Here is a 12,567-nt window from a genome sequence, read left to right as displayed (position 1 = left end):
CATAGTACCCCCAAGAATTTAAAACTACTTTCACCCCTGGTACTGCTTTATGACAATAATTCCCAACAAAAATGACAATTGTGGATTTATGATGACAAGATGTGTAAAAGATTCAAGAGCAAAGCACTAAACAACTTACGTAGCCTACATTTAGACTTCAATTGTAGACAACAGAATCCACAATGACAGTAGGCACTATAATAACACATAATACATATGTGTGATTAGCTTCAAATGACTATTTGTTTTTCTGTCATTTCTGTTTGGCCTTGAAAACCAAGAACAACACAAGGAAGAACTTAGCATTTAAAGGATTGAAGAGAAACAAAAATCACAAAGGCAAAACAAATCTAATCTTTTTGTCTACAACCTGAACAACCAGGAATTGTACATTTATGAAACAATGGTAAATTGTAATAACGAACTAAGATTATTTACGAAAAAAGAAAAAACTATCATAAAAATATCAGTTGAAACAGCTTATAAGAAAATATATTTCGGTAACCAGTCAAAATGTCCGTTATTTCATTAGATTGTATAGCTCGTTCACTTACAATTATTTAAAAATAACTTTAAGTGAGAGAAGACACGAACAGAAACATCACAGTGTCGTAAAATGTCAAAGTTTTCCACTTCCACGGAGCACGGAGCACAGACTTTTTAGTGGCCCTTTAAAAATCCCCACAATAACATTAACGCAACGCGCAAAGAGCAATAAAACGCTAAACGCTCCGTTTCGGTGAGGGCTGAGGAACGCCACGATCCGTCTGCTGCCTCACCTTCAAGCAAAAATAATGCTGAAATAACAGAAAATATGAAGAAAAGAGTTTTACCATGTTGTTATCTTTCTGCCATCGCGTATTTACTCCAGCTCAGATGTCTGCGGCTCTCCACGTTCCACCTGTTGTCAGAAGCAGCTTGTCAAAACACAAAAAGAACTGGCTAAAGCTACTTCCTATTTTCCTTACAAAATAAGAGTCCGCTCAAACCTTCACATCCTGTGTCGTTTCAGAATAAGAGAAAACTCATCAATGTAGCTCCTACTGTCTGTTTGATTAAAAGGTATATATAGAAATTAAATAAAAACGTTAAGTCTGACAAAAAACGAAATAAATAATAAATAAAATAAATCAATAAGGTGGAAAATACTGTCTAAAGCTCTATGTCTGTCGCTTATTGCTATTTTATTCATGATTCATCATTAAACACTTCCCTATGTCAAACCATTATTTAAAAATTAATTATCAGTAATTTATATCTACTTATTATATATTGGTTCATTATTCTCTCATTTTTAATTATGTAAAAAAATGTGGTAGCATTTTCTGTGTGTAAATTTTAGCATTAAGATCATAGCATAAAATAAATCTTGATTCAGTTAATCAAAAAAGACAACACACTGCAGCATTGTGTTTTCTACGTCTCATTTATTTTAAGTCTTTTCTTAAATAAGTCTAATCTTGCTTGAGAATAAACCCAGTTAGACTAGAGAGACCATTATCAAATAGAAGTCGTATTTGTAAAAAAAAAAAAAAACATGAGCAAATATGCATTGCAGATGATTTTTTTAATTGATCATTTGAGTCTGTTTAAACAGAGATTTTTTTTATTTCCCTCTTATTTTCTCAGCTGAGGATAATCTTAAATGATTGTAAAATCAAAGCTTGTGTTTTAGTAAAAATATTAAATTACTATTCGAAACAATATTGCAGAATATTACTTGTCCTGCCCCTCTCAGTGATGTAGTTTTACTCCAAGGCATTAGAGGGCGACATCACTGAAGCCTCATCAGAATGAGCCAGGGGTGAAAGGGGAAGAGTTGGACAGAACCACATGTATGTTGTTGTGTTGTTGGCTGGATACTCGGGAACTTGGTTTTCCCAAGTTACATCATTTCGGTGAGATGTACACTTGTATTTCCATTTATTAAAATGCTAAAGATGCTAGTTTTTATTCGGCGAGGTTAAATTTTGCATCCAATCCTCAAGCTAACACACCAAGTTCCATTTTCGGACACAAAGTATTTTGCTTGTAAACGGAGTCGTGTCTTGACCCTAATAAATATTTGACATATTCTTTAGCTTGTTATTTAGTAATTGTATTTATTTTATTATCAGTGACTTATGAAAAGCCCGTTGTCAAAGCTCGGAGAGGTGTTCTTTTGAAACTGCTGAGCGCTAAGCTGCTATAGGACTTTGAGACAGAAATAAACTTTCCTCTTTTTGGTTGTAGCGAATGTTTTTGTGGCTTCATTTTATGAGATTTCAGAGGCTTTCATTGAAAAAGGATTCAACATTTTTTGTGTTGTTACTGTACTGAACTGTACTCTGTAACTTATATACTAGAAATCAACTTCTAGTCTTTAAACTGACTCTGATTGTAACCTTTTTTATACAGTTGATAAAATCTGGCTTAATACGTTTAAACAGATTGTTAGATCTGTTTTTTAGCTAACTAATTAACTGATTCTCATCATTTCAAACACATGATTTACGTTAATGCTTCCCAGGTACTTTTCTTCTTATCTAGTGGTTCTTGTTGGAAGAAGATGAAGAGCTTCATTATCATAACTTTTGTTCATTTTTGTCATGTGCAACATATGAAATTATAAACTAATGGAAGAAAATAGATTCACCAGATTTTTGGATTGATGATCAGAAAGTAGATTTGTCCTGTCAAATGTTTCAGATTTTAACATGTTTCACTGATGTTGTTTCAGGTTGTCTTGAGGTAAAATGAGGAATCTGAAGCTGCTGAAGAGCCTTCGTAGCTCAGAGCTGCAGGGTCCTGGTTCTCCTCAGTGTTTCTCTGTGAGGTCCGACACCGGCTCTCTCCTCATCACCTCTCAGTTCTCAGTCACAGAGTTCGACCCACACACAGGCGAGGTGCGGTACTCCTAATTTCTGTATATTTTAAAATGGCATAATCTCTTTGATCAGATTGATTATTTTCCTCCCTGTTTTTCTTTTTCTTTAGGTTGTCAGAGAAACGTCGTTAACAGCTGAGGGCTACCTGCCAGAGGATGGCAGTGGAGTGGTGGTGGGACTGCAGGACCTCGCTGAGCTTCAGTCCGCATGTTTGGCCACAGCAGGCGGAGACGTTGTTCTCTTCAACCTCAACACCAGCCAGGTGTGTTTTGTTTTTCCACCCATCTATTTCAGACCAGTGCTTAATGTGATTTAGGATTATGGTTAGAAGCAGATTAAACAGCAGTATGTTCCACAGTTGGAGTGTGTTGGTAGTGTGGACAGCGGTCTTACGTCTATGAGCTGGAGTCCTGATGAAGAACTCGTCATTCTCACAACTGGTCAGTATATTACAGATATGTCACATGTGAATAACACAGTTTAAAAGGAAATTAATGTGTGGAATGATTAAAAGCTATAAAGGGACTTGAATATTTGAAATATGATGGCAATTTACTTCCTTTTTAGTCTTTCTGGTTTTTGTTTCTTTTTCATTTTCTTGTCTGGATTTGATTGTTTATTTTGTGTGTTCTGTTATTTTTTCTTATTCTAAAGCTATGAAGAGGGGAAATGGTTTATTTGCAACAAATATAAGAGTAGGCACAAAAACTGATTCAGTCTCCAGCTTTTTGATTTATACAACACATATGAATTATTTTTCTTGACTTTTGTAATGTCTTTTATTTGTAGTTGGAGTTTTGATTGACTGTAACAACTGTTATGTGTGTGTCTGACTGTTTTAGATTAAATAAACTAAAACTAAATCTTTGAAAAAATCAGTTTCTGCACAGTCTGGAAAACGCTGTGATTCAGGTTGTACCACACATCCTTAAAAAATCCTTAAATTAATGTATCTAAAATTAAGACCTTAAAATATATTAAATTAATTTTAAAACATTTAAGTTGGGTCTAAATATGCTAATCACAGGTCTTACAAGTGAATCTTGTTTGTATTTTTTCTTCTTGTTGGGCTTCTCTGTCAAGTAAAAGTTTGAGTTGCACACAGGCGTCTTCATTGGTTTTATGACTCCTCTATGTTTATAGTTTCTCAGTCTTAAATTTCAGTCAAGCTGCCATTTAAAGGTCTTAAAAAATCTTACATTTTACTGCTGAGACCTTCAGATATCTTGCAAAGGGCTGGAAAACTTGAAAGTTTGCATAAATTGAGAAAAATTGTTGTATTTTTAGATTCCATTGCTTATATCTAAAAGATTCATACTCACACAGAAACACTTATCGGTGCTTTGAATAAATAAATAAATAAACAAACAAACAACTGTTTTGTCTACAGGACAGGAAACGATCATCATGATGACCAAAGATTTTGAGCCGGTCACTGAGGTTGGAATCCACCAAGATGATTTTGGTGAAGGTATGCCAGCTTCAGATTAACTTCTGAGTGTTCAGAGATTAACTCTGCTAAAAAAAAAATCTGCCTGGATTTAAGTTAGTCTCATTTATCATTAGTGTGCATGACTTGTTTTATTTATTTATTCTTTTGTTTTAGTGATGACTTGTTTTGTGTATTATGTTTGATTTGAACATTTCTCATTGAAAACTGTACATCTACATGGTTTGTTTTATAGGGAAGTTTATCACAGTAGGTTGGGGGAAGAAGGAGACTCAGTTTCATGGCTCCGAGGGAAAACAGGCAGCACAGAAGAAGATTCAGGTTGTTGATGATTCACTCAAACTTCAGACCTGCTTTAAAGATGAGAGTTGATTGAACTAATGTTACGTCTGTCCCATTTACATGTTTCATTGCAGGATGTGCAGCCAGCCGTGGCCTGGGACGACCGCAGACCCAGAGTCACGTGGCGGGGAGATGGTCAGCTGTTTGCCGTCAGCGCCATCTGTCCACAGACTGGAGCGAGGAAGGTCCGAGTCTGGAACAGAGAGGGCGTCCTGCAGGCCACCAGCGAGCCCATCAACGGCCTGGAGCAGGCACTGTGCTGGAAGTGAGAACTCCTTTAAAATACTCAATCTAAAGTTGTGTAAAGATAAAAAAAAAAAAAACTATTCTTCTCCATGAATATCAAAGCTGTACATCAGTTTTACAGCTTCATGTGTCGTTCCAGACCTTCAGGTAGCCTGATTGCCAGCTCTCAGAGACATCCCAACAAACACAGTGTTGTGTTCATGGAGAAGAACGGACTGCTTCACGGAGACTTCACACTACCGTTCAGCAAAGACCAAGCCAAGGCATGTTTAAACTTCAGTGACTTGCTTCTGATTAAGTACATTAATAAATTCTGATTAATAAATATTTGAGCTGACAACATTGTGAGATCATTATTAAAATGTGTGTCTTCAGGTGAAGGAGCTGGTGTGGAACAGCAACTCCACTGTTTTGGCTGTTTGGTTGGAAGACTTGACTGCTGGAGGGGATGGAAAAATCAAGAGTTACAGTAAGCACAGCACAGACATAATGAAAATATAGGTATTTTAAATAATAGCATATATCTCTAAATTTAGTTTTGAGAGAGATGGGGTTAACAAATCGAGTTTGATTGAGAAATAAATTTTAGATTGAAATCTTTTGATTGAGCAGAGAAAACAGGAGACTTTTGTCACATTCGAATGCAGCTACTACTCTCTGTAATGTCACTGCTGTCCCAGATTTTTGCCTTTTCTACATGTCTGTCTTCACTGTGATATTTTTTTTTCTATTCTTCCCCTGAGTGATACCTTTGCAATTAGTGCTTTGTGATGTTTCTGCAAACTATGGCTTTTAGGACTGAAATGATTAATTCTACTGAATCGATTATTGAAATAATCATAACTAATTTAGTAATTGACGAATTGTTAACTAGAGTATACAAACTAAAAGAGTCAATTTGCTCAAAGAACAACACTCTCAGAGCAGTAATTACATCAGAATTGTACAAAAGTATACACATTTTGCATTTGAGATAAAAATAACCTTTTGTCTGTAAATCTGTTTGATCTTGTAGCTTCACCTGGTTCACATTCAATGAAACAAATCCCCTATTGTCACCTTTTAATATCCAGTTATTAATCAGATAATGCAAAGATTAATCATTCTGCAAATGATCAAGCGTTCACTAAAGGAATGCTCTTATTACATTTTAGGAAATAAAATGTTTATTTTCTTATTTTAAAATGAATTGAATCCTTTGTTTATTTTCATATTTCTAATATTGTCTAAAAAATACTTAAGCAGTTGAATGAAAAATCTGCACAGTCCCAAATTGGGACACTGCACAGTTTTTTTTATCTGATTAATTGATCAAATAATCGATGACTACAGATTAATAGTTGCAGCCCTAATGGCTTTAGCTAAAATTTGCAAACATAAGGTCAGCTGAACTTTATTATTAGGCTATTTAGGGTTATTATGATTGGACATAACTTTGAATCAACTAATTATTATTTTAAGTTGGTGTGAACTTAACATCTCTTATATTCCTCTCTGTTTCTTCTTGCTGCAGTCCAGTTGTGGTCGGTGGGAAACTACCACTGGTACCTGAAGCAGAGCCTGGACTTCGACGGAGACCCTCAGAAAGCTCCTGTCTGCTTCTGCTGGGACCCAGAGCGCCCCCTACGCCTCCATGTTGTGACCCACAGCTGGACGAGCGTCACCTACGACTGGAGCTGGACAACAGAGCGAAGCCCTGGGCTGGATGTGACTGATGACGCCAGCGTGGCAGTGATCGATGGAGGTGAAAACAAAAAAGTATTTTATTCTGTACCTTGTTAATTCTATAACATGAGTTTAATGTTCTATTAATTTTTTCAGAAAAAGTCCTGGTGACGACCTTCAGGCAGAGTGTGGTTCCTCCTCCCATGTGTTCGTTCGAGCTCCAGCTGAAGTCACCAGTCAACCAGGTGACTTTCCTCTGTCAGACTGAACAGACCAATCAGATTGCTGTTTTCACCTCCAATGGACAGATCTCTGTGTTCGGAAAAGGTAAGTTGCAAAACTCTGGACTACTTTACAGCTTTTATATCATATTTGGTGTTTCATAGTGGCTCTCTAATGAATTATGCCGTTTATTAAAATGCTCTAGTCATGCCTATCTGCAGCAGCAGACATTTCTGCAGAACTGCCAGCCTGAAGCATGGAAAATTAAACAGAATTAAGAAATTTTTTTAGGGTTTTTTCTAGCTGATGTTTTATATATACGTCATGTTTTTATGTAAATCCAGTTTCAAAGGAAGATTTGGACAAAACTGCAGATGGGTTCAGCATTTTGTCCCGTCCTCTTGTCCTCCAGAAATCCTTCAGGTAATTAAAGAAACCCGGTTAATCCGACACATTTCTGCTCCTCATTCTTTCTTGTAAAAAAAAAGAAGTCAACTCTCTTATTTTGACTTGACATGTCCTTCAGATTGACGGCTCCTCAGGACAATCCCCTCGCCCTGCGGCAGCTGCTGTGGCTACAGGAGGAGCTGTTTTTTGTCGTCACTTCTGGTGTTGTGCCCAACACCTCCACCCTGTTGATTCTTCATCCTGCGCAGGATGCCTCTGACACACTGGCTGTTCGGTCTGCAGACTTTGAATCCTCCTTCAACACTGTTTTAAAGTATTCAGAATGAATTTTCAAATTATTTTGCCTTTTCATGCTGGTTTTCATCGTCAGGTCTCAGGTGGAGGTTGAAGGTGTTGTGATCAGCACGGTTCACTCCTCTCAGACTGGGACGGTGGCTCTGCAGCTGGAGGACGGACAAATACGGAAACTCCTCTGGGGTGAGAAAACAAAACATAATCTGCTGCTTCTGATTTTTATGCTTCTATTCCACTGATACTTTTAGCTTTTGGAGAAACTACATCTGCAGCTTGTGTTTTCTTATCTGTTCATTACTGTGGATTTTTATGAGATGCACTGAAACTTGTATGGAAGCATATATTAGAGGCGCATAAAATGTATTTTCTGTAAAATATTTTCTTTTATATTTTGTTTTCAGATTGTCCTGAGATGTCAGTGGAAGACTGGCGCGACTCCAGCGGCTGCAGCATCAACTTTCCTGTTTCCTGCATCCAAACGGCTCTCTGCTGCATCAGTGGAACGGTACAAACATAACTACACAACACAGGCTGCTTTACTTTTTCTATATTCATTTAGCATTTATTAATATTTATCAATGATTGCACCCTTTGCAAGAATAAGTTAGAGTATTTCTAATAAAACCTGGAAAATTCTTCAAGTTTTTGATATGTATGGAAAAATAAAATAGAAAATATTTTTTTGACTTTTTTTGTTTTTTTTCCCCATCCTATTTTATAAAAGTTGCATTTATCCTCCAAAACGGACAAATACTTATTACTATTACTAATTAATATTTACTAATGCAAAACCTTAATTTTATTATTATATTTATACTTAACAGCAGTTGGATATTGAAAGACCCAAAGCTATAAAGACCCATTGTGAAGGATTCAGAGAGCCGCAGGTTGCAGACCCCTGATATATTCTCTTCCTCGTCTATAAACTCTGAATAGTTTAGAAACATAAGCACCATAAATTCACTGTAATGTATTTTTTTTTATTATTTCTCTTTGAAAACCTTGCTGGAACTGTAAGAAATTTGAAAGGTTTTGAACTGATAACTGTGCTGGTCTTAATGTTTCTTTGCTTGATTTTTGCAGGAATACCTGCTTGGCCTCACAGACAGATCCCACCTGTATGCTGGAGACACAGAGGTGCAAAGTCAACGTGGTTTATTTGTGATCAGTTACCGTTTTTTCTTTTTTAGCATTAGCATTTTTATAAAACCTTCTTTGTCCTCAGCTTGCGTCCAACGTTAACTCCTTTGCCGTTTGTGACGACTTCCTGCTCATCACCACTCACTCTCACACCTGCCGCTGCCTCCAGCTGAGCACACTCACCCTGAAAGGTGCGGCATAAACAAATAAAATGCTCGGAGACACCAAATGTGGTCGTCATCCTGTACATGGTGAATTTTTTCCCTCATGAAATTAAAAGTAAAAATCGTCTTACTGCAGGTCTGCAGGCGGCTTTGTCCTCTGATGGAGGTCAGAACGATGAGACGCTTCGGCGAGTGGAGCGAGGCTCCAGGATCGTGACTGTGGTCCCTCAGGACACCAGAGTGATTCTGCAGGTCAGCTCTGTTTATGTTTACAGAAAATTACAGAGAATTTCCTCCAAATGTGCCTTTCTGAGAGGTTTTTCCTAAAAAAAACTTTCAAAAATGTGATTCATGAGCTTATTGTGTTTTCAGATGCCTCGGGGAAATCTGGAGACCGTTCATCACAGAGCGCTGGTTCTGGCTCAGTTAAGGAGGTGGTTAGATGGGTGAGTTTAATATCCTTCCAGTTAGATTTAGATTTGTTACATATTGCTTAACTGACTATGTTTGTAGACCAAAAGATTTCTACTCAAGGAACATTTTCCAGGATTAAGGATAGTTTTCTGCAACCATACCTTTCATCCCTTGTTTTGCTTTCACTGCATGCTTAAAAACTAATAACATTATTATAATGTTGATTGTAACAGCGGGCACTCCCGTTCATCATCATTTAATTTTCAAGAGTGACTTTTTTTTTAATTAATCAAGCTGTTGTTTGTTCACAGCTTGAAATTCAGAGAGGCATTTGAGTGTATGAGGAAGTTAAGGATCAACCTAAACCTCATTTATGACCACAATCCAAAGGTATGTATGGATTTTATAGAGAAGAGTCTCTAAAAATACTAGGGAAACAAAAGTTATGTATATTTTGTGGAACATCATGAGGAATTAAAAGCTTTTTTAGGTGATTTTAATGGGATTTTCCAGCTTCAGAACAAAGATCTTTCAATGGTTTCCGGTTTATAACAGTTTTACCCTGAACATCAATTCGTAGAGACGAAAATGAAATGGTTTAAGTTTGCTGGCAGCTTTTTGTCATAATGGGGTATAACCTAAGAAGAAAATTAAAAGATGTATACTTTTAAAACTATTTACAACATGTCCTACTTTTTTGATTGTTTCTTCTCCAGGTTTTTTTGGAAAACGTTGAAACCTTCATTACACAACTCGACTCCATTAACCACATTAACCTCTTCCTCACTGAGCTCAAGTAAGATGTTTATAAAGAGAAGCTTGTCGCTTTGAGTTAAAATCTTCTCCTTTATGACATGGATATTTTTCTTTCCTGTTGTGCACAGAGAAGAAGATACAACCTGCACCATGTACCCCCGGCCAGAGAGCAGCCCGCCTCAGAGCCAGGCTGTGTCAGGCCAGAAAAAGGTTGACATTGTTTGTGATGCTTTACGGAAAGCCTTGGAGGCAATGGATGCAAACAAGTCAGTGATGTTTCACTTTTTTGGCAATTTGTTGATTGTTACTGTTAGGAGAGCAGCTGAGCAAATCAATACGCAAAGTAAAAAATATTAATTTATTACTAGTTGCTTTTCAACAAGTATGTTTTTAAAATGTGTCAGTATTGTAAAAAATATTTCATATTTTCATGGTTAAAAAAGCAAATATTAGATTAAAGTAATTAGTATGTGTAAAGAAGCGCATAAAATGTGTTTCTTGCTTCATGTTCAAATTTTTCCTCCTTAAAGGTTCTGTCTGTCCATTTTGACTTCTCACGTGAAGAAGACCGTTCCCGAGCTCGAGATCGCTCTGCAGAAAGTGCATGAGCTGCGAGGTGAGCCATACTTACTGATAACCTGCAGGATATGAGTTATGTGTAGATGTGCATTGGTCGTTTTTCAGTTATTTCACTATGAAAAATGTGTTTGTGTGATTTTAGAAAAGCCACCTGAAGCTCCGGGAGCTGCAAGTGCTGAAGAGGCCCTAAAGTACCTCCTCTTCCTCGTCAATGTCAACGATCTGTACGAACACTCACTCGGGACGTACGACTTCGACCTTGTTCTCATGGTGGCTGAAAAATCACAGAAGGTACGAGACGATATGAGTCTTAATACAACTGATAGATGATCCGTGTCCATATTAATCAGAGTTGTTTTTCTAACATGCTTTATAATTAAGATAACGTTGTGTTCATAATGTGAATCTCACATAATAGTTCCCCTTCAATCTACTTCACCAGGGCAAACAAATACAAACATATTAGTTTACCTAGAATTTATTTTTTTATTTTTTTATCAAAAAAAAATAATGTAAAGGAAAACTTTTTAAGGTTCTTGTATGATAAAGTCTTCTCAATCCTTTCAGGACCCCAAAGAGTACCTTCCTTTCCTGAACATGCTGAAGAGCCTGGAGCCAAACTACCAACGCTACACCATCGACAAACACCTGAAACGCTACAGGAAGGCTTTGGTGCATCTCAGCAAGTCTGGTCAGGCAGCTTCTACTGGACAGTCTGATTTAATCTGGAGACATGTTTGAGGGTTATGATGCTTATTTCTGGCCTGGATATTGTTTGTTTTGCTCAGGAGAGGAACATTTCATTGAAGTTCTGCAGCTGGTGAAGGAGCAGAAACTCTTCAGTGAAGCCCTGCGGTTGTACCCAGCAGATAGTCCTCAGTACAAGGTGAGCTGTTGTGGATTAAATCCCATCACTAGTTCACATTTCTCAACAGTTTTGATATCTAACTAGAGCAAGTCAATCCTGAGTGAGTTGAGTCTTTTTGCCTTCAGCTTGTGAGCTCTGCATATGCTGAGCACCTGGTGGGGCAGCAACAGGCCGAGCAGGCTGGCTTGTTGCTGTGGCGATGCGGCGAGCCAGCCAGGGCGCTGCAGGCTTTCACCAGCTGCTCCAGTTGGAGAAACGCCATCTGTGTGGCACAGCAGATACCGCTACCGCCGGACCAGTTAGCCCTGCTGGCCAGAGACTTGGCAGGTAACCATGACAACATGTAGTCTGACTGATGCGGAGAAATGCAGTGCCGCTCAGAAGTTGGTACACAAATATAGTAAACATGAATTTCATGTGACTTATACTTTTAATGATCAGTTTGAAGTCTTCTTTTTTTTCTGAGCAGAATAAATATACAGCTTGCTTTTGAAAATAAGAACTATTTTTGTTAGTTTTTTTTTTTTTTATCCAAACAAGGTCAAAATTATACATTCAGACCAAAATATGCTTTTATTTGGTTACAGAGAAAGCATACAATTGTTAGTGGAAGAGTGAAGATGGAGTTCTACATTCAAATTTCTCTAAAAACTATGAAGCTTGGATAATAACCCAAGCTTACATTCAGACTAGTTTTGTTAAACTTTGAACCACAGAAATTTGGCTCCATGAAATTCTGATGAAGTTTTTTCTTCCTTCTGTCACAGAGAAGCTGACCGAGCAGCGGCGGTACTCAGAAGCTGCTCTGCTTTTGGACCAGTACGCCAAAGTAAGATTTCACTTAATTAAACTAGAAAAATTTGCATTTCTTGTGAAAATACAATGTGAATACAGTTGGCTGAATATTTTTAGTGAAAATTACCGAAGCATTTGAAGTCCACTGTAGAAAACTTGCAGACATTTAAGAAATAGACAGAAGCAGCCAAATAAAGCAAAATCTAAAGTGAGCTAAAAAGCTGTAATACTAATGACAGCCTCTAGCTTAGGACTAGCATCTTACAGTATCACACTGAGGGTTGGAGTGCTTGATTGAACAAATGAGGACTGTGTTTGAAACCTTGGGGTAATCGAGTGTAGCTGTACTTCTTACTT

The 12,567-nt window shown here is 37.4% G+C and overlaps 2 protein-coding genes across 3 annotated transcripts in view; one reads left to right on the top strand and one right to left on the bottom strand.

The window, feature by feature from the left end:
* Positions 1 to 951, bottom strand: part of arhgef37 (Rho guanine nucleotide exchange factor (GEF) 37) — a 30,503-nt gene extending 29,552 nt beyond the window's left edge. For both annotated transcript variants that reach the window (XM_015047677.1, XM_015047678.1), the window contains exon 1: positions 834 to 951. The gene's annotated coding sequence lies outside the window, so the exon portion shown is untranslated. The remainder of the gene's footprint in view (positions 1 to 833) is intronic.
* Positions 952 to 1,792: 841 nt separating this feature from the next.
* On the top strand, positions 1,793 to 12,364 carry elp1 (elongator acetyltransferase complex subunit 1). The gene is made up of 28 exons (XM_015047687.1): positions 1,793 to 1,898; positions 2,720 to 2,885; positions 2,977 to 3,129; positions 3,226 to 3,307; positions 4,258 to 4,338; positions 4,553 to 4,638; positions 4,734 to 4,924; positions 5,045 to 5,168; positions 5,281 to 5,374; positions 6,419 to 6,649; positions 6,727 to 6,897; positions 7,137 to 7,215; positions 7,319 to 7,474; positions 7,571 to 7,677; positions 7,896 to 7,999; positions 8,578 to 8,631; positions 8,720 to 8,825; positions 8,935 to 9,050; positions 9,171 to 9,244; positions 9,524 to 9,602; positions 9,929 to 10,008; positions 10,097 to 10,234; positions 10,499 to 10,584; positions 10,690 to 10,838; positions 11,115 to 11,238; positions 11,336 to 11,433; positions 11,541 to 11,742; positions 12,183 to 12,364. Exons 2-28 carry the CDS (start codon positions 2,736 to 2,738, stop codon positions 12,347 to 12,349), a joined length of 3,282 nt encoding a protein of 1,093 aa, XP_014903173.1. The 5' UTR covers positions 1,793 to 1,898; positions 2,720 to 2,735; the 3' UTR covers positions 12,350 to 12,364.
* The last annotated feature ends 203 nt before the right edge of the window (positions 12,365 to 12,567 follow it).

The sequence above is a fragment of the Poecilia latipinna genome, unplaced genomic scaffold (assembly GCF_001443285.1).
Source record: "Poecilia latipinna isolate Pla-1442-1.1 unplaced genomic scaffold, P_latipinna-1.0 Scaffold839, whole genome shotgun sequence".
In the NCBI taxonomy this organism is placed as follows: domain Eukaryota; kingdom Metazoa; phylum Chordata; class Actinopteri; order Cyprinodontiformes; family Poeciliidae; genus Poecilia; species Poecilia latipinna.
This window is presented reverse-complemented; position numbering and strand designations above follow the sequence as displayed.